The sequence below is a fragment of the Daucus carota genome, chromosome 5, assembly GCF_001625215.2.
Source record: "Daucus carota subsp. sativus chromosome 5, DH1 v3.0, whole genome shotgun sequence".
Lineage (NCBI taxonomy): Eukaryota > Viridiplantae > Streptophyta > Magnoliopsida > Apiales > Apiaceae > Daucus > Daucus carota.
Genome location: NC_030385.2, coordinates 5,026,365 through 5,048,986, shown reverse-complemented (window position 1 = coordinate 5,048,986; position 22,622 = coordinate 5,026,365). Strand labels below are relative to the sequence as shown.

The 22,622-nt window shown below is 34.7% G+C and overlaps 3 protein-coding genes across 3 annotated transcripts; 2 read left to right on the top strand and 1 right to left on the bottom strand.

Moving 5' to 3' along the window:
- Window positions 1-532: 532 nt before the first annotated feature.
- LOC108223787 (26S proteasome non-ATPase regulatory subunit 4 homolog) lies at window positions 533-5,677 on the bottom strand. Its single transcript, XM_017398208.2, has 11 exons — window positions 5,458-5,677; window positions 5,235-5,348; window positions 4,937-5,042; window positions 4,654-4,768; window positions 4,357-4,566; window positions 3,966-4,278; window positions 3,090-3,213; window positions 2,582-2,685; window positions 2,353-2,421; window positions 853-927; window positions 533-771 (listed from the first exon to the last, which is right to left on the bottom strand). Exons 1-10 carry the CDS (start codon window positions 5,467-5,469, stop codon window positions 880-882), a joined length of 1,215 nt encoding a protein of 404 aa, XP_017253697.1. The 5' UTR covers window positions 5,470-5,677; the 3' UTR covers window positions 533-771; window positions 853-879.
- A 4,418-nt stretch (window positions 5,678-10,095) lies between these two features.
- Window positions 10,096-15,667, top strand: LOC108220253 (plant intracellular Ras-group-related LRR protein 7). Its single transcript, XM_017393968.2, has 10 exons — window positions 10,096-10,346; window positions 10,745-10,814; window positions 11,210-11,256; window positions 11,381-11,489; window positions 11,653-11,738; window positions 12,278-12,368; window positions 13,162-13,247; window positions 14,599-14,685; window positions 14,783-14,918; window positions 15,376-15,667. Exons 1-9 carry the CDS (start codon window positions 10,248-10,250, stop codon window positions 14,891-14,893), a joined length of 786 nt encoding a protein of 261 aa, XP_017249457.1. The 5' UTR covers window positions 10,096-10,247; the 3' UTR covers window positions 14,894-14,918; window positions 15,376-15,667.
- Window positions 15,668-18,364: 2,697 nt separating this feature from the next.
- On the top strand, window positions 18,365-20,185 carry LOC108222134 (zinc finger protein ZAT4). Its single transcript, XM_017396040.2, has one exon. It carries the CDS (start codon window positions 18,512-18,514, stop codon window positions 20,033-20,035), a length of 1,524 nt encoding a protein of 507 aa, XP_017251529.1. The 5' UTR covers window positions 18,365-18,511; the 3' UTR covers window positions 20,036-20,185.
- The last annotated feature ends 2,437 nt before the right edge of the window (window positions 20,186-22,622 follow it).

The following is a 22,622-nucleotide window of genomic DNA, read 5'->3' as shown; positions in this document are numbered from 1 at the left end:
ATAAGTTGGAAATAATTAACTTCTTGCCTTAAATCAGTTTTTGACTTATTTCTAATTTAAAGCCGACTTCTGAGTCGAAAATAGCTTAAACCAGACAAACAGACTCTTCCACATTGAATTTAACCACTTCATAAGCTCAAGTTTCTTTAATTTCAATTGTTGTGAAGAACTAGCAAGAATGAATCATCAAAAAAAAAAAAACCATTTGGCCATAATGAGCTGAACCTAATGGAAACCACCCAGATAAAGCTGATCCTAATGCAAACCACCCAGATCATCTGTCTCAAGTCATATAAAGTACACACTATTAATGACTCCCTCTGCCCCTGAGTTAGTGAGTTATATACATCACTGTGAGTTATATACATCACTCACTCTGAATTACTCCATCCGTTCATACTCCCTCTGCCCCCCGAGTATACATCCCTCCCTCTGCCAATGAGTTATATACATCAGGGAATGGGAACACGATATCATCTGGACTCAAGTCACTATGAATTGTCACTAGGTACTATACTTTGTGCTCGTGAAATGCAATAAAATTCTTCAATCTAGGACGAGATACACTTTTCTGGCTCTTGTTACCAGACCGTTTATAGCAACAAAGATCACATATCAGCACCACAAATTAAAATAGATTCATGATCCCAAATTACATCAACAGAGTAACACTAGAAAATACAAGAATCGGCTTTTAGTCTCTATTATTGTTCATTAACGGCAGTAACAAGCATTCCTTTTCTAGAGGCGGCACTGTAGCTTAACTGAGACCTGCAAAACAGAATGATGTCAGATTAATAATTTGGTTGTCAAACAAAGATACAAGGGTAATATGTGTTCTATATTTTGTACCTGTGGTCAGGCATATGCTACAGGATTTTACTTCTCTTCTCCTGGTTTGTTGTCCTCATCTTTTTTATGCTCAGGCTAAAGAAATAAAACGAATCACTTAATGACCATTACCATAAAGAAATGGAAGAGAAAAATACAAATAGCCCTATAATATATCAGACACGGCGGCAATATACATTAAAAGTATATACTAAGCATAGGAGAAAGCTTCACAAAAAACAAAACATGAACAAACATGACACTCAGATTTTCTCCTCAACAGACGGGAGTTTAGGACATTAAAAAAATCATATTTAAAAGTATGTTAAACGAATGGTAGTTTTCAAACCATCACTTCAAGAAAATGAGCTGTATGACGATATACAAAAGCTACATATTGGACAGCCTAAATCAGTTAAGAGCTATGTCCACTGGCAGAGCTAAAATACATATTGCTAGGGCTACATTTTGAAATTTTAATTTTAAAATACAACTAGTAGTCCGATGCATAGTTTTAAATGACACAAAATATCCAGATTTAGCTATATTTTAGGCGCCTAATCTTTCAATGCACAATTATATTTGTCACTGTTATGTGCTTCACTCCATTTTCCCTCTTGCATGCCTACATGGCAATTATAGCAACGTCTACTTCATTATATGTTTAGCACCAAATATAGCATGTTGCTAGTTTGCATCCATGTTTAGCATTGCATGGAGAGGTGTTTTCTAATTTTGGTGTTGTATTATAGATATAGCATTACATTAAACATGCTATATGGCACCATATAGACACTATCAGAGCATGTCCAGTTGTGAGCTAATAGACATATAGCTATTGCTAAATTAAGGAATCAAAAAGTGATTTTCGATGTCAAAATAGAACTCGTAGTCCAATGCATAACTCTAAAATGACACCAAGTAGATACAAATTTGGCTATATTGCAACCGCCTAACCTTTGACTGCACGACTAATTATATTTCTCACTATTCTGTTATACTACATTTTTCCACTTTCCACTTGTATGCTTACATGGCAATTACAATCAACATCTATACTTGGTTCTATATTGAGCGCCAAGTATAAGATTTTTGCTGTTGTACATCGATGTTTACCATTGCATTAGAGTGGATTTTTTCTTTAGATGCTGTATTATAAGGATAACATCACTTTTAACACCGCCATTGGACTTGCTTTAGATGTACACTTCATAATTCCTATCAGATAAGTTGGACATATAAAAATTAAAAAATAAAAGGAACAACAAATAGATATGATCATTTATCCTAATAAATTATCATAAAATCATGCACTGTGCAGAATTGCGAGCAGTAGAAAATGTAATGTGAACACTCTCATAGAAACATTCAGTATCTCTGTCTGCATGCATTTCAAATGAAACTAAAAGAAATCTGTAAACGAATGCAAATGATCCGCCGATCAAACAGATGCTCTTAACAAAGACAAACAAGACTACAAGAGAGAACCACTCAATTAAAAAAGCAAAAACAAAAACTGACCTCACTTGCATTTTGCATGGAAGCAAGCAACTCTTTAACAGACGGGTCATTCGGATCAACTCCTGGGAGCTACAAAACAAACAACGAACCAACGTAAGATAAATTATCATTTTAAGTTGGTCTTTTGCTTGGGGAAGACTCCTAAATAATGGCCATGCACATTAAAATTAAGGTGATGTAATGCTTTGAATAGATAGCAGAGGAAAGCATTGCAAAGCAGCAAACATACTGATGAAAGAATCGTTGACATAAACGTCTGGTCCGCCAACACATTACTCATGTCCATATGACTTGATCCATCTTCCGCACCCCCCTGCACAGATAACTGAAGAGCTGCAACCAGAAAGAACCAAGAAAAAACATCAAACTGCGCATACAAAGTAGAAAACACATCCACATAAGAAAGAGGGTTCTAAACTGGTAGTAAAAGTAAATAATTCTAGCTTCAGTGAAAAGGGTTCTTAAAAACATAGTTTTGCTTGCGTACTAGATCAGATGAAGTTGCTTATAATATCATAAAGATAATACAAATTACATAAGTTAATAGGATTAATAATGTCCAGATTACATTCAACGCCTAGGAAAATAAATCCAGAATACATAGACATGTTTGCCATTCTTGATATTTTTTCAAGTAAAATAAAACCAGAATACAATCTAGGATTTGAAATAGTATAATAGATGCCTGTGATTATTTAACAGTCAGTAGATAATGTTGCCAACAAAAATACACTAACCAAGTGCCAAGTCTTGATCATCAGCGGCAGCCTCTGACATATCTGTGTCTCTCATAATAGCAGAAGCTGCAGGGTCATCCATAGACATTGCAAGTGCCTGCTGTAGCAGTGCGTTCTCATCATCCTGCAAGTATTGTTGCCTTTCAGTATTGGTTATACTGTACAAGCTCGGAGGTAAAACTGACCAATCAAAAAAAAGCCGGGGCATATGTATTATAGCCACACAATCTTGCCACGATGAAACAAACAAGCAGTTAAATGATATTAACTCAATGAACAATTAATTACATAGCATTAGAATTCAAACACAATTACAATTTTTCATAAGAAAACCCTCCAACAATTAAAATTTTACAAACACAAGACCAGAGTTTATATGAATTTAAAACATCATTAAATCCGCAAGTCAATTCCAGCAATGGAAAAAATTCCAGATCTTGTACTCCAATACACCAGCATTATCAAGATGACCAGAACAACCGTACATAGCAACTGGGCATCAACAAGATAACATTTCTCACTTGGTTTCTTTATGCCTCCTAAGCTTAACAAACTCATTCCACCTCCACTTTGGCTATCCAACAATTAATTGAGTTGCACACTTGCACTAGATCTATTTCCCATTCTAAGGGTCAACAACACTATAGGGAACATATTTTAAATGTTATTAAAGTTTTCATTTCCCTAACGCATTTGATTCTTCAAATATCAACACAGTTTCAATATTAGTTTTTCTTCCATAAGCATACTCTATATATAGCTTAAACTTTGTTTGTAGAACAAATCATTTCACCACATATGCAGTCATGTTAAGGTTTTATACACCATCATCACAAAGCAAAATAAATAGAAGCATGGTGCATATGTAATTGTTACCATTAAATTAACCGCCTTATTCTCAGTTTCAGAAGCTGTAGGAGCAGCAGTTCCTGCCATGGTTACATCTTGCGAAGTGGATGCTTGTTCTCCTGTCTTCTCTGTCTGTGCCCCTTCTTCTGCAGCCTTCTTAGCAGCTTCTTCTTGCCTAGCCCTTTCTTCCTCCATTGAAACTCTAAGGGCAAGAGCAAGTTCAGGATCCACATTGGGATCCACATCAAAATCAAAGCCAGATACACCGCCAGCTGCAGCTGCTGCTGCCGCCGCTGCAAACCCACTTCCCCCCTCTCCATCACCAGTAAATATAGGAGTACTGTCAAAGAAAACAATATCACAAGTCAAACAGATGAAAATGATTTGAACAATTAAAAGATGTTTGGCAGAAACCAACCTTATAAGCACATCCGAAAGAGCATTAGCACCAGCAGGAACATGAACAATGTGACTACTATCATTATTGTTTACAGCAGAAACTAAGGCCTGAAGCTTCTCTGTTTTATCATCATCCTCCTCCCCAAAGTTAACAACATCAAGTGCAACACTGTTCTTTTTCAGCTTTCTTCCAATCATCTCAAGAACCTTTTTATCATACTTAACTGGACTGGAAACCACAAGATCAAATTATATTAGGAAAACGCATCAGGCAGATATATAATTCCTCCAACAAATATGTACAAAAAGTACCTACCCCCCAACAAACACGATAATTCTCTGTTGCTGCTTCTTATTCTGGCGATGCTTAAGAGCCAACTGAGCAATCTGAATTCCCGCAGCCAAGTTCATCTCACCCCCAATTTCAAGACCTAAGCAAAATAACAATTTCAACTATACCAAACCATTTACAAACATATTGCCAACACTATAAACATGCGGCATACTCACAATACCATAAATTAGAAAACCAAAACATCATTCACCCAATACAGCATTCCTAAAACATATAGCAAACAAGAAAAAGTATCAAAGCTTACCGTGCATGCACGCCAAGATCTTTCCAAGATCACTAGTAGGAGTGACCAAAACACGAACCCCTTTCCCCGCCATTGTCAACACTCCCACAGTATTCTCCGGATTAGACTGTACCAAAACAAAGTCCAATCTTCTTAACATCACAAACACATTCTAGTCCCCAACAATTTCACAAAAACTACAAATTCCCCTAAATCAAATAATTATCGACACGACGCAACAAATCGACAACAGCTCAACTGATCTAAACAAACTCCCAACACAATCGACACACATAGAGATACAGAATCGAAACGAGACCTGAGTTTTGGCACCGCAAATGAGATTAACAGCATCAGCTTGAGCTAGAAACCTGGAAGGCGAATAATCACCGTTGCGCATCCACTCCGAGTTATCAACGCAGATCATTGTCGCCTGATAACATCACAATTCAATTATCAATCACAGCACAAAATAAATAAAATCACAGCGATGTGAATAAAACCCTAATTTACAAAAGCGATGAGAAATGGACGATACGAACCTCGAGCACCATTTTGATGAAGCGAATTAGTGAAATTGAGAAAAATAATTGGCTTGGAGATTAATAAGAGGGATTTGATTCGATGTGTGTGAGCTGAAAGAGGGGTTTTATTTCTTGGATAGTACTCTACAAATATAACAACTCTCGAATGTGATGGATAATTATGTTGTGCTACTTTGGGGGCGATGGCTTTGTGGGTTTCGGCCCAAATGTTTTGAGTCCTGGTCAGTTGTGGACTGTGATTTAACATGTACTATTCACACAAGATCTTGTGGATCTATTGATCAAAATTCCGGTCATTATTGAAAATATCTAAATTAAATGACGAAATTAATTAAAATATATCAACTTTTAATTATTAATAGGAATAATTTGGTTTTTTATATATTTTTTATAGTATTCATAAATTTTTTATGTTAAATAGATGAGATGAAATATAACAACGATATATTTTTATCAGAGGTTGAACTTTTTTGTTAAATTGAAGAAATGAAATATAATCAAAACCTATTTTTGATCATAATTTGAATCAATATTCAATATTTCAATATCAATATTCAATATATTTTTGATGCTCTTAATGAGTGCTAATGACATATGACATATACTCTTAATGAGTACTAGTGATGGATTATAAAAATAACCAACAATTTACCTTTGGGTAAAAAAATGTACCCGCTGCTCTCACATTTTAAACCTGTTTTGCAATCTTTTTACCCAATTACTATACGGACTATCCATATGAGAATTAAACACAGAATCAAGTTATATATGTCCGTTTATACTTTATACACCCGCTAATCAAGCAATCTGTTACAAATTTGAAAATCAAATTTACCATGTTCATGGTAAGCACCGCTCGGATATGTATGATCAAAATTAGTCTGTCGTTGATTGCTATAAGCCAATAATCGTGAACGTAGTGATTATATCAGCGCCCTATCGATATCCACTTCTTGATCAAATCATGGCGGATTATACTAATAACACCTCTACGGATTATACTCTTTTAGCCGCTTCATCTCTCCTCTCTCACTCTCCACTCGCTGTGATTTATTGAAGATGACGATATGATTCAAGAGAATTTGATTAACGAGAGCGTTTTCTTGCAAATAGTTCTGGGATTTGCATACAAGGTGTTTGATTTTCGTTCGCTATGATTTGTTCAATTCTATAAGATCTTCTCGCACTTTTACCATCTTTTCAATCTAAGTTACATGTTTTTTTCCTTTGTAATCTCTCTTCAATTCTCTTTGTTTGTTCTATTTTTTCAGAATCGGCAGCGAGTTCAGAGACATTGATAGAGCACAACTGAATCTCGATATAATTTTTCCGAGGAAAAAGGTTAGCGTGTAGTTCTCAAGATAAGAAAATTAAAGAAGATCCGATATTTAACACAGGTACATGGGTTAAAGAAAATCATGTTTGGGTGTAATGATTTATATCATTTTGTGTTGTACTATTTTGATAATGTTTGGGTGTGTTTCATTAATACAAAGAAAATCATGTTTGGGTGTAATGGTTTATATCATTTTGTGTTGTATGATTTTGATAATGTCATATCTAATCATGCTTCGGTTTAATTAATGGTTTAATTTTGTATAGTTTGCTATGGTTTTTATTCGAATTTTTATTCGCTTCAATGTGTATAGACAATAATATTCATGATTGCATATATTCCCATCCATCAATATAGTGTTAATTGAGCTTGGTGGTGTAATTTATGTTTGCATGCTTCGTTAATTCATATGTGATTAGATACAGAGTTCTTCTAACAATCTAACTTTTCGTATCTTATTGTATAGATATGAATTTTTCAAAAGCATTGATATACTATTTTGGCTTTTTGTTAGGTGACCAACATATTTCGCAGAAGCTTGATGTGGCTTGATGACTGGCAATTCTTGCGAGAGGTAATAAAAATAAATCTCTAACCAAGTGATATATTGTTCAATCTCTGATTGGGTACCATTTTGTTTTATTATGTAATTCTCTGCCTTCAATATTACTTTGTCAAATACTAATTAAATATGAATTTTGCTTTTGAGAATGTAGCATAATGAAATTCCTATGAACTAATTGATCCTCCAAAGGTATTGGCTGATATTATTGAATCCATTTTCCAATTTTCTCTCATTGTTTATGTCTGATACATTGTTATTAATTTAGTTCGAGTGCCTGGGATGTCGATGCTAGCCAATGAGGATTTCACAACAGAACTTGATCATAAGATGCAACAACAAAAGAAAGATTCATTTCATGACATTGTCTTTCTGATAGTGGTGGTATAAAAATCTGGAACCAGTAACAGTCTATCAAAATCGATAATTTGGAACCATTAACAGTCTAATTGTTTTTTATGGATGATACAGATAGATTAACATTTGCTAAACGGTGCAGATTGCATTTTATGTATCCAGACTTTTTAGTTTTGCACTATAGTTCGACACTTTGTTTTCCCTTGCATACTTCTGTCAAATTTACACTAAGGGCTCTATAGTCAAAAATCTATCACATCGTCTAGATATCTCCCCAGTTTTCATTTTTTTTCTTGAAAAAAAGGTTGAATGATTACAGGTGCTAAGAGCTAAAAACTCTGCTGCTTAAAAGAGACTTGTAATAGGATACATGGCAGGTATATGTTGACATGCAACTCTTCAAATGGACAAGATGTTGTGACACCCTACTTGTATGGGTCACTCGATAGTGACATTTACATGAAGAGCCCTGATGGATTAAAGATGCCTGAAGCATATAATTCAAGACCCCGAGAGATTTACTCAATTAAATTGCAGAGATCATTAGACGAATTGAAATAGTCGGGTCGTATGTGGTACAGTCGTCTCAGTGAATATCTTTTGAAAGATGGATATGTTAATAATGTAATATGTCCATATTTTTTATTAAAAGGACAAATTTGGGGTTTACTATCATTGTAGTATATGTTGATGATTTAAACATCATTGGAACCCAGATGAACTTCGTGAAACGACTGGATATTTGAAAAGAGATTTTGAAATGAAGGACTTGGGTAAAACAAAACTCTGCCTTGGTGTTCAAGTTAACATTTATCTAAAGAAATCTTTGTCCACCAGTCTTCATATATTGAAAAGATTCTTAAACGGATTATTATGGATAAGACATATCGTGTGAGTACACCCTTGGTCGTACGTTCAATATATATGAAAAATAAGGATCTATTCCGCCCAAGAGAAAAGGGAGAAGAACTTCTTGGTCCTGAAGTATCATATCTTAGTGCCATTGGTGCACTAATGTATCTTGCCAATTGTACACTTCCTGATATTGCATTTTCTGTTAACCTTTTGGCAAGACACAGTTCTGCTCAAACTCGAAGACATTGTATTGGTGTGAAACAATTATTTAGATAACTTCGAGGAACAATTGATATGAGTTTATTTTATTCAAAATACTCAAAAGTGGAATTAGTTGGTTATGCAAATGCAGGATATCGGTCTGATCTACACAAAGAAAGATCACAAACAGGTTACATATTTACATATGGTGATACTACAATATCTTGGCAATCTACAAAACAGACTCTTGCAGCAACTTCTTCGAATCATGCGGAGTTGTTAGCACTTCATGAAACAAGTCGAGAATGTGTATGGTTAAGAACCCTAGTCCATCGTATTCGAGAATCATATGGTCTTTCTGTTAATAAAGGAATTCCTACTGTTCTTTTCGAAGATAATGAAGCATGTATCACTCAGACCAGGGAAGGCTACATTAAAGGGGATCGAACAAAGCACATTGATCCAAAATTCTTATTCACTCACGAATTTCAGCAGAGGGGAGATGTTAATGTTTGTCAAATTCGCTCATGTGAAAATCCAGCAGATTTGTTTACAAAAGCACTTCCAACATCGATCTTCTTTCGAGATGTTAGTACACAAGATTGGAATGTGCAAACTTGAGGACATCTTGTAGTTATGTTATAATTAGGGGGAGACATTATTTTAAACTATGTACAATATATATACTCGGTTTTCCTTAATAAGGTTTTAATGAGGCATAATGTAAGTACGTGTCATCCAAGGGGGAGTATTATGTATAATGTATGGATGACTCTTGTGTTTTCATTCTTTTGTATCCTGTCATTATTAGTCAACCTTTACTCTTCCTTTTCCTTGGAACATACATTCGACTAGCCTATATAAACCTTGCTTGTAACTTGATCATATACATTATATACTTATATATAATAAACGTAAAGGAGATAATTTGGTCGCATGATTCTATGGTCCAAAAGCTTATCATCCGTTGGATCGTATATTGAACAAATAAGCATCGTTATATCAGAACAAAATTAACTTCTGTTTTATAAGACAACTGATATCTACTTGCATATTTATAATTCTTTTTCTGAGTCCAAAACAAATTCTGTCTTTCACGTGTTTATGATTTTTTTAATCCAAAATAAATATATTCTACCAGTTTTATTTGCAGAATCATATAAATCGAATCGTCACAATTTTTTTATAATATATTTTAAAATTAATAAGCCGAATTTAAAATTAATTAATAATTAATAAAATTATATAACCAATGAAATGAACATACTGTCCATCGGTCAACACGGTCTTAACGTCACCTCACCTCACCTGTATAGCATCTGTGTATATGGTCCTTCATACTCACCTCTCAACATATGTATTGAAAACCCAGCCAAAAATTGATAATTTCTGGCTGGGTTTTTTTCAAATTCCCCAATTCACAGAAAAAACCCCTTGGTTTAAGCAGTGAAAATACAATTTTATTGGAATTAAAAGATGGGGTGTTGTAATAGCAAAAATGGCGAATCTTCAGCTACTCGTCTTGCTCGATGGCGTTCAACTGGCATTGTTGCTCTACGTGACTCCAAATTGAAGGCATCATTTTTAAACCCCCCTTTTGTTGATTAGCTTTCCTAATTTTTCTTGAATTTTATCTGCGATCACGGGTTAATTGATTTAATTTTCTTTATTCAGAAGAAAAATTGGTTTTTTATTGTGTTTTTCCATCTGGGTTTTGTGTTTTTGTGATGAAAAATTTGTTGTCATCAGTTGGTTTTTACTTAGGATTGTAAAGTTTTGATCTTTATATTTACTGGGTGTTACTGTAATTTTTTGTACTTTCAGTTTAGAAGAATTTTTTACTGTTTTTTAGCTATCTTTACTTCAGGAAGATTTGAGAACATGAAGAAAGTTGAATTTTGTACATGCTTAGATTTTTGGTCTTGTATTTTATAGATAGGATGAACTAACTACACTCTTTTAATTGTACACAGGCGTTTCCTAATGAAGTTCTTGACTTGGAGAAATCTGTTAGAACTCTCGATTTAACGCATAATCGGCTAGGTAACGATATCCTAATTAGGCAATGCTTTTCTTAGTGTCTAATTTTCTAGCTTTGGAAGTGTTTCTGTTGCTTTTATTAGACTAAAGCTATTGTTAATATGCACTATAAGTACTTACTGTAATAAGTAGCTGAGATGTGAGGTTGGTACTTCACAAGGTAGACCAAATGTAGTCGCAGAATATTGTTTGAAACTCAGCCTTTCATGTTTTATGCTGATTGCCTAAAAATGATCAACAATTCCATTCTTCATTTATCAATATATTCTTGTATATAACTTCTTCTAGTGACTAATCTGGCAGACTTCTCCTTCGTAATCTGATGTGTATCTAGTGTCTGTTCCCTCTCTCACTCTCAAGTACTGACTCCACCTCTCTTTTTGTTGGGCTGCCTGTAGTTGAAATTCCAACAGAGATCAACAAGTTGATAAATATGCAAAGACTGGTAAGACTCAAAGCTTTATTTACCAAAAAAGGAAAAGGAAAGAGACGAGCTTACAATATATGTCTATATGCTCAAGACTTATCGAAGATCCAGACATCTTATCCAGAAATTTCATGTATTTTAGATTTTGGCTGATAATCTTATAGAGCGCCTCCCGATGAACTTGGGAAAACATCAGTCACTAAAAGTTATGATGATGGATGCAAATCGCCTCACTACCTTGCCTGATGAATGTAATTCTCTTGACCTTTAATGAGCTCTATATTCCCAAGTGCTTCAACCTATCTTTTTTATTACATCTAGGTGTTGAAGTCTTATATCGTGTCATCCATTTACATCTCTTCCTATTAGTTTCATGTTGATACATTAACTGATACAAACTTCTATGCATCCCAGTGGGCCAGTTGGTGAGACTTGAGCAACTGTCTATCTCTGGAAATCTGTTGACAAGCTTGCCTGAAACTTTAGGAAGTTTGCGCAATGTGAGCAATTGCATATAATTTCTGTCGCTTAATTGTTAGATTGTATGATGAACTCTCTTACTTTATACTTATTTTAGGTATGGTAAACATAATTAACCTTGTACAATATATAGGTGTAGTATGTTTCTTTATTGGGTGATGAAGTTTGTAATAGGACAGATGTGAACTGAGTTCTCATTCTTTAGTAGCATATTACCCACCAGAATTTACAGGCTCTCTATTTCCTTCTGTCATATAATTCTGCCATGTTTGCTTAAGTTTTTCCTGGCCTATCTTAATGTTGTCCCTGTTTTAATACTGTCTTGACTTTTTCTTACCTCAAAATTAGTATGCTTTAAAATGATTTTCATTTCTGTCAACACAGCTGCCCTCTATTATCATGTGTGGCAATTAGAAAAGCTATATTGGATTACTTTATGAAGTGCTCTTATGCCTTGCGTCAAAACTTCTTACAGAAGTATCATACTGTCAATCTTCGGAAATGTACGTTGCGCATATCTTTTGTTTCAATCCTTACAATTTATATGTTGATCATGCAGTTGGTTCTTTTAAATGTGTCCAACAATAAGTTGAGTTCTCTTCCAGAATCAGTTGGAAGTTGCTATTCCTTGGAAGAACTACAAGCAAATGGTAACTTTAAATTTGTCTTCCTCATTATTCCTCAAAATACTGGTCTTGTTATTTCGCGATATGATTTGACAACTGCTATTCTCTTATCTATATTTAGCACATAACCATATTATAATTAATGATTTGCAGACTCCTCTAGCTTTTACATTGAGAGGCGACTGAGGTTAGAATATTGGTTTAACATATAAGACATGGTAATTATAACAACAAAATATGGAAACCAGATGAGACAAATCTCACCCAGGCTTGGCTTTCTCATACCGTATGCTAATTAAGGACTACTAGATAATGAGGTCAAACTGACATTTGGGTCGCTTTAGCTTCAGAACCAAGTAGTAAATGTTTTCCGATTATTACATAGGATTTTCTTTAACTACTAAGTTTTTTCTTTGTGTTTTCTCTTGCATGTTTGTAACACAGCCAGAGCTAGGTTGCAGCAAGGTTTAGGACACATATTAGTTTGTTGTTGCTTAATAATCCAAATCGAGGACATATATTAGTTTGTTGTTACTTAATAGTGTTAATCCATATTATCAAGCGTTATATCTCTTATGGCAAAGCTATAATTGGGAAGTGACAATATTGATTCTACCTAACGTTTATTTCATTTCTTCTGCTATTGCCCTGAGGTAGTTGCTGTTAGTTTATTAAACAAATATTGCCAAGTCATGAATGTTTTTTTTTTAAATTTTGCTAATTAATCTTGTCTTGTCATGTATTACAGAATTTTATGTGATTAACTTTCCTTTTCCCTGTTTAACTAATGCCCCTCTCTCTCTTTTATTCTTTACAGAAAATCAAATTGATGAAATTCCTGCTTCAGTTTGCAATTTGGTTAACTTAAAGTCACTATGCTTGAACAGTAATAATGTGCAAAAGGTATTTGTTCATGCTTTCAATTGAATTAGACTATAATTCTGTTATCAATTGAATTGATAAACTGATCTGTTTCATCCTTCTTGGTTGGAATTTTGCTCATTAAATATGCACACAAGCATCATTATTAGTTTTGTTACATTTGCATGTGCTGATGTGCTGCTCTGAATATAGTTATTCAATGTCCCCTTTCTCATGATTTATACTGATATACTTATTCACAAGTATAAATGTAATACTGTTTTTCTACCAGTACTACTAATCTTTTTTCTATGGATGTTATAAAATTTCACCAATATTAAAGTTTAGAAAGTGGTATGTTGTTAAACAGCAGCTACTTTTATGTGTTGGATTATTACCAATCTTGGGGGGTTACTCTGTTATAGATGATTGTTTTATTTTCTTTTCTCAATTCTTTGTAGAGTTTTCAGTGTTATGTTTTTGTTTGTGTGGTCATGAAATCCTGCTGCATAACACTACATTCTTTTTTTCTTTTTCTCCTTTTTTTGGCGGGGATGGGGGATGAGTAATCTCTAGCTTTGTTAAGGTACAGTGTTCTAGATTGCTTATCAGGATAATGTCATTGTACCTCTCATACAGATAACGATGTTATAAATCACATTCTTTCGAGTCCATTATATATTATATCAGTAGCAGAAGGACTTCCTTCTAAGGTCTGGGTGCAATATATGTGGGGTTGTCTAGTGTTATCTGAAGTCTGAACCTAGCAGATATCCCTTCATCCTTACTTAAAGTTACCGAAGGCCGAGGGTTTAAGCTCCAAGAGAGGCAAATGTGGGCGTGAATGTTTATATTTCTCATAATTGTCCTTGGCCCAAACTAAAAATTGCCAAAACTTAAGAAATTCATATTGGGTTCTGAACATGCAGTACCTTAAACTTTCATTCATCCAATGATTTCATGAGATTCTACTGTTGTGTTTGGTCGGGGAGAATGGAATGGACTGAAATGAGAATAAATAAAAGAAAATATTGGAGGTAGGAGGGAAGTTTTGAAAAAACAAGAGTGAGTGCAAAAGTCTTATGATGAGATTTAAGAAATGTGGTATAGGAGAGAATAGAGCATTCTTTCTTAAATTGATGTGTGGCCTTTAGTTTAGGGTGTAAGGAATGGAATGGAGGAAAGAAGGAAATTTTGAACAAATGTACATAGTATAGTCCAAATTTCATTTCATTCCCTCCAAATTCATTCACTCCAAATTCATTCACCCCAACCAAACACAACATACTGTACATCTTTAGGTTGTATTCCTGAAATTGGGCTTATAAGTATGCATGCAAGCAGGATATACCTTGTGAAACAAATTGACATGTTATGTATATCTGTCTTGCAGATTCCTACTAATTTATTGAAAGCCTGCAGAAGTCTTCAGAATATATCCCTGCATAGCAATCCTATATCTATGGAACAATTCCAGCAGGTATTTTTGACATCGGTAGTTGTATAAAGTTTCATATCTGAACAAACCACAATTATTTCTTTGTTTCCTAAACTAAACTTTGCCAAATTACTCTCAGATGGAAGGATTCCAAGACTTTGAAGCTCGGAGGAAAAGAAAATTTGACAAACAAATAGATTCAAATGTGATGATCAGTTCGAAAGGACTTGATGAGGGTGTTGATCTATGATATTTTGATGTTACACTCTCAATTTGTAAGTGTTCTAACAGACTATTCTTATTGAAATAGTATTCAGTTTGTTGTGCATGTACGCTGTTCATTTTGTCTGATTTTTAATTTTAGAATTTCGTTACTTGATTTGAAATTGCAATTAGTCAATTACATAGTAGCCTAATAGTTTTTGAATACTGTTTATTAAATATTTTATCTGAGTAAGGTTCTTGCAATTTCAGCATATAAATGATATTATTGCTTATAATAATGTTTAACTGATTGATCTGTAAAACTGTGTATATATACCTCAAGTCTAATGTTCGGTGGCATTTCCTGCACATCATACATACCTTATTCTCTGATTTTATGGAATTTCCTACACGTCAAATTTTTTAAAAGATTCTAGTGTATCATGCTCTGATGCTCTCTGTTTTGTGTATGATACTGATTCATTGATTATTATTGTTGTGCCTGACTCAGCACTTTAATCTGTCCAGGTCTTTCAAGAAAATTTCATCTTACTTTTATCCAGTCCGCTTTGAAGATTCTTGGCATGCATCAGCAGTATATTGAAATGCAATAGAATATCACCAATGGAGCTCTGTCTTCCATAGTTTGAATGGTGGCTTTTCTATGAGCCGTTTTTACACTAAATTGCTAATATGAGACATATATTTGGGCTTCAATCTCGTAAAGTGTTGTCAAATTGTCAGTTCATTGTAAATTACATTTGCTATGTACCTAGAATTCAATATACCTATCAAATTCAAATACAATTTTTTTATCAAAGCTCACACATTCTTCCCCTCGCTCACATCTAAAGTTCCAAATCTATACCATAATTGAATTCTGTAAGTTGTAGAATGAGGGTAAGCGAGCTCTAGCGAGGTAGGTAGCAATGAGGACATATGACTTAACTACAAAGACAATAAAAAGGTTATAGACTAATGTTGTTAGAACTTATGATGAAAGTTCATTACATCTTTATAATGCCCAGTAATTAAGAATTAACATGATTTAGGAGAAAGTAACTGCTTTAGAGGTGTAATTAGGCTCCTCATTGTCTTACTAATGACCACACATCATTGTCTCTTCCAACTAATCCCACTTGCTTAGTCTATGAAGGCAACTAGATACCCACCTAGGTCTTTAGCTTTGACTTGTAAAAGAAGTGTGTTCTCAGTTGCTAGTTCTGATTCCTGCTCCACTTGTAGAACTTCCTTTCCTTTAATATTCCTTGCTAAATTGCTTAAGTTATAATTTGTGCCTGCAAATGTTAGTTATTATACTTGGTCAATAGCATGTCAATAGCATCTACGCGTGTGTTTGAGTATCTGCAACAAAACTTTTAAAGTTAGAGATTCAGTAGAGATGTGTGGGATTGTTGTTGTCGAATTCTGCAAGAACGGCACAATTTTATAGTTATATATGGATATGACAGCATAATGTAGGTGATTTTTGATCTAAACAAGACATCTGTTTGAAGGTTAAGAGCCGGCAGCTTCTTCATATGGATTCCTGTGGCCGGCAGTAGAAGCGTATCTATCCAAGTATGTTCATATACATTAGTTCTTCACTAAATGGCGAATTAGCGACAACTTAGAGTGAACATTACCTAAATTCCAACTTATATGAATATTTATTTGATCCTTTTAAGATTGATTAGCATTCCTAGAGCTCAGATGGTCCCAATATCTTGTTAACTTTATGTCAAGTATGCCTTGTTATTAGTGATCAAATTTCTGGTACATTTTCTAAAACTATACAGCTAGCTCACAAGTATAATTTACTTGACAGTTTTGAGCTGGATTTTTGTCTCCATTAGAGGCTGTTAAGCTTATTGCATTTTGGGTCGATAGTAGTTTTTTCGAGTTCTAAGAATAATATGATTCCATGTATAGCTTCGTTAGAAATGCTAGGAACAGATGAAGGATTTTGCATTTGACAAAGTATTCGAGCCAGATGGACGAATTTGCATCATGATCAAGCAAAGTTGATCCCACTGAATTTCACAGGAAAGAATCACAGGATATAATTATAAGATATAAAACATGACAACAGTGATATGCTGAGTATAATAATCGTGCCTTCCACCTCCTTATTGTTTTCTATGTAGCTCCTCCACTTGCAATTCTTGTGAATAAATTTCTTGAATTCTGAATATATTTTATTCCCTCTACGTCCTTGGTGTCACACACCGGATTTTATTTTTCTGAATATTTTCCAGCTCCAAGTTTATCCTTAAAATGTTTGGTTACAGTGAGTGAATCGTTACCGAGTATGTTTGGTTACACTGAGTATGTTTGGTTTGATTTGGTTTAAACGAAGAGGTTGAAGCAGACAAATAGAGAGTAACATGTGTTTGGGGGCGGTTGGTACAGCCTGGAGTAGAGCTGCAACTGCAGGCTTGGAGTAGGAGCAACATACAAGTGAAGTACCATGTCTCAAATCATTCCCCACCAATCATTTGCACAACTACTAGGCTAAATTACAAAATTACCCTCATTTCTCCACTCATATTACCAACTGTCATCAACACATTATAAACTATTCTTTACTTGTGCTGCTGTCCATGCCATGTAAGATGTAACTAAAGAAAGCCCACTAGTTACATTTATATCATCGCAAATCATATCCATAATGTCAACAAATACTAAAACATCTCCGTATACAACATATGCTGTAGCAACTCCCGGCTGAACTTCGAAAATCAATTGACAGAATTTTTTTTAAGTCATGAATAACCTCCGACTAGAGCTTATTATATTAATCCCGACTGTTTTGATAACCCGAAATGAATAAAGAGGGAAAGAAGCAAAGAATAGAGTTGAAGCTTGTGCTTGATGAGTGAGGGGTGGAGACTTTCCTTAAGAAGTAGACAAAGGAAAGAATAGTGAGTTAGAGTAGGTTGTGGTTCCTCAATCATAGGGATGCTCAATGTAGGACAGATCCTCAGCCGTCTGATGAGTTTGGCGTAGGATCCTCAGTTGAGTACACGTGCTGCTCTCTTCCCTTTTCCTTTTCTCATCTATCTTTGCTTCCATGCATGGATTTCTCCTCCACATTTACCACCCTTTTTTACATATAGACAGCTAGAGAATGAAAGAATAAAGGGATCACAGCAGACAGAGTAAACAACTCTTGAAACTCTTCTTCTGCTTCTTCCATTTGTTCATTTCTCTTCAAACTTTGATGTTTACTTCAATCTTCAGCTACTAAAAGCTACTCTAGTTACATATATTCTGTCAGTGGCTACCCTGTCTTTGCTTTTCTTGACATGAGATCTTGTTGAAGAATTAACAGAATTATGATGGGGGGTTCTCAGATCAGCTCAATGTGCAAGAAATCCTTGGATTTCGGCTTTAATTCAGTTTCTTGATCCGGGTATTCACTTTCGGTTTCTTGTTCAGCTTCTGGTTCAGACTTTTCTTCAAAAGGCGTGATCCCCTTTCTTCAAATCATCCCACTGTCTCTTCAACTCGGGTGAAGACCCGGGAGCTGGTGAGGTTCGAACCCTTGACCCTCTGGATCAAGGCAAGGCCTCGTTTCCACTAGGACAGCTCTTACACTCTGGTTCAGACTTTTTATATCAGTGATCCGGATTTTTAGTGTCCAGCTTTGCAAGTAAGCTGAATGGATACAGATGAAGAACTGAAACATATGTGCAAATTGTGCTACAAGAGCTTCCCTTGTGGCAGATCATTGGGAGGGCACATGAGGTCTCATGTCATATATACATCTGATCTAGGTGATCACCAAGAGAAGCTGCTTCATAAGAAGAAGCTGTCTTTAATCGATTATGATAACGATTCTGTTATTAATGATGCAGCTGGTTATGGTCTCAGAGAGAATCCTAAGAAGACATGTAAATTTGAAGATTTAAGTGAAGCTGGTTTGCTCCGTGACAAGATTTGCAAAGAATGTGGTAAAGGATTTCCGTCCTGGAAGGCCTTGTTTGGTCATATGAAGTGCCACTCTGATAAATTAATTCGAACTCGAATGGAGGAACAAGGTTCAGAGACTAATGGTGATCAATCAGACCATGAAACCCCTCCAAGTCGGAAAAAGAGGACAACGAGAAATATCAGACGTCGTGACAATTGTAACATAGCAAGTGCTGCTACAACAGCTTCGTCCTCGTTATCTTTTAATGCAAATGCTTCATCATCTTTGTCCGGGGTTGAGCAAGAACAGGAGGAGGTTGCCATGTGTTTGATCATGCTGTCGAATGATGTCAGTCATTGGAATGGTTTGAATTCTGTTGGGGAGTCCTCTGGTAACAATTCTGAGCTGCTGGAAACTAAGAAATCAGCAAGTCTCTGCGGTGAGCTTGTCAACTTTAAAAAGCCAAGTAAAGGGAAGCCAGAGTTTGAATTGGAACCTCAGATGAAGATATCAGAAATGAAGGTTCTAAATGGCGAACTGGAGACATCGCCAGAGGCTGAGATATCAGATTTTCAGGATTCTATTTCGGGAACTGGAAAGATTTTGCTCAAGGAAAATGAATATAATCATAAACCTGATTTGGCTTCCAAGAAGAAACACAACTCAAGAAAGAGAAGAAGTCGCGAATTGTTCAATTCTGATATGGGAACTAACTACTCAGAAATGTACAGCGAAAATATTGAGAAAATGAACAAATTTGAGTGTGCCTCTTGCCATAAGGCCTTCCATTCGTACCAAGCTCTAGGAGGCCATAGAGCAAGTCACAAGAAACACAACGGAAGCTGCTATGATTCAAAAACCGATGGCAATGAAAACAACACCGGGACTGGTAAAAGTTTATCCCAAAACCAAAATGCTGACAAAAATGGCCCAAGTGAACAGAAAGTCGTAGCAGACACAAGTAATGGGAGAAAGAAGCTGGTAACCACTGGAGTATCACACGAATGCTCAATTTGCTTCAGAGTTTTCTCATCCGGGCAGGCTTTGGGTGGTCACAAGAGATCACACTTGATCGCTGATGCAAAAAACAATCAGAGTACCAGTACTAGCACTGTAATTGATCACAAACCAGTTGTGGAAACCCGCAACTTCCTTGATCTCAATTTGCCTGCTCCCAATGAAGAAACTGACACTTCTGAACTTGAATTCAATCCGTGGTGGATCGTAAGCAACCACAGGCATGATTCCTTCCTCAATTTCCTCTCAAAGTGATTAAACAATCAAAAATTCACAGATACATTCATTCTTTAGTCTTTACTTATCTTTCTGCAACCTGCATTCGACATTACACACTATTCTTTCAGCTTCTTTCAACCTCAGTAGCTGTAAAATTTTTATCCGGAAAATATACAAGCTCGGTAGCTGGAGTCACTGCAGCCATTCTTATTTTTTCGTCGAATCCTACTGTCTGCATTTTTTCCGTCTTTGCTTGTGAATAAGCTAAAGCAGGGCATGAGCACCGTTGGATAACTCAAGTGATTAAGAGTTTATCTTCTGTCGTCCCAGGTTCTGAGTTCGACCCTGGCTTACCCGAGAATTTATTAGAACAAATACTCACTTGTAAGGCTATAAGCCATATTTGTCAAAAAAAGAGAAGCTAAAGCAGGGCCAGGGCATATATGAAGTCCTAAATTTTTAACTGCCGTGATGTTACATGTAATTTCATTGTGAAAACTACTCATTGTTATAATCTGAATATCATGATGTATTTGATTGGAGAAAGTGTCACACTCCAAAACAAAACAGTTGACTTGAACTACACTAGTGGCACCACATAGATCATCCATTTGTTGTGCTTTACAGGGAGTGAGGTGTCTCAGGATGGATGGTTGAGCACTTGAGTTATGTGTAATGCTAAAGCTTTAAACTACTCACAAAGTGCCATAGTGTAATGTGATTGTGCCTGTGTCCATTATAACCGGTTTTTACTGAAAAATATTAATCTTAAATTCTTGATGTAAATGAAGCGACTATAGTGTCTTCCGCCATAAAAATTATTCATGATAGAGAACTTTAAAGCAGTTTTTTTTTATTTATGATGCGATTATTTTGGATGATATCATAAGCAAATTTATTGTGACTCTCCCAAATTCGTACTTTCGGATCTAGGCTACCACATCACTTTAATATACCTGTCCCATATTATATAACTTGTCATCATAAATCTTGCGTCGAATATACACTTATAACTAATTCAAAATATTATTACAATAACAAGTTCAGAAGTACAAACAACTAAAATACACAAACGTCCTCGTTAGGGAATTAGTCATCGCACCTTTTGTCTTGATACGCCCTCCATTACCCTTTTACCCTTGCTGTTATAAATTAAGATTTCAACTCTTGCTAGAGCATTAGCGACATGTATGTGTGATTTTATAATATGTCTAGAATCACTAAAAGAATTCGGCATTTGATTACCAATTTTTTCCTTATGAATACTTCTTTGAAGTTCCAATCCATATTATTAATACGTGGATCAATGGAATTTAAAATTGATGCATTCAAAGATATCACATAATTTGTACAAAACATTTTCTCCAACTGATTTAGGGGATATGTATTCATCAAAATAACGATCAATATATCAAACATAATATATATTTCAAGATATCTTAGGTTAAATAATGAATCAACACCAACACATATAACAATTCTTCTTTATAGCCTCGGTGTATTTCTACTCCACTATCAAAAGTCTTCCATTGATATCACTAAAACTCTTTCAATGACCAGTTTATAAAAAGATTGTTTATGTCAATCAGATGATCTAATTTACTTAAATTATGGAGTATAGTTCAACAAGAAACTAAATGAATTATTTTGTGTATGCATATGTATTAATTATTCGGCTCGGATTCCTAACAATATATAAAAGCTATAATATTTTTTAGTATCAGATTTACGAGAACCTTAAATATAAAACTTAATCATTAATGTTTCACTTGTTGGCTCGTCCTTTGTAATAATCTTAATTTTGATATTATTGTTAATTATCACACTATATTTCAGAATTATGTTTAGCAGCATATTTGAAATCTTACAACCTTAGATTAATCCGGTCGTACTAAGTAGATGGCAAAGAGAAAAGTTTCTGATGATAAGTAGATGGCAAAGAGAAAAGTTACTGATGATCAAAATTAAGATTATTACAAAGGACAAGCCAACAAGTGAAATATTAATGATTAAGTTTTATATTTAAGGTTCTCGTAAATGTGATACCAAGAAATATTATAGCTTTTGTATCATAATTTAAAATCTCAATTGAGTACCTCAAGATTCTGTCATATTCATTAAAATCCGAGTTGAATACCCTTAGATTTCATGAATGGAAAAAAAATGCTTTAAAACTCCAATTGAGTACACCCTACTCAATTTTTCAGAATTGGTTTTGATTGTACCTATTTGTTATGTATCTTGTTTGGCTTATCTCAGTTCAGTTTGTGGAGTCTGTCTTTGATTTATCAAAGTTTGACAAAGTCTTGTGCAATAACGGTTTGTAACTCTTCAACTATCGATTGATATATAATGTATGTACAAGAGTAAAAGATATAGAAAAAATGACAGATAAAACATATTGTTCAATTGAATAGTTATTTTGCTATTTAATACAACTCCTCTATTTATAAAGAGGTTTCTGTGAACTAAGTATTGAGTAAAATCATAATAAATGTAGTCACTAATTTTTTTTTATTACGTGCCGAACTTAATACTTAAATATTCTCGAAATATGTGTAATTTGTGTAACTTCTTTAACAATCACGAGCATCTCCAACCATGAAAACTCCTTAGCTACAGA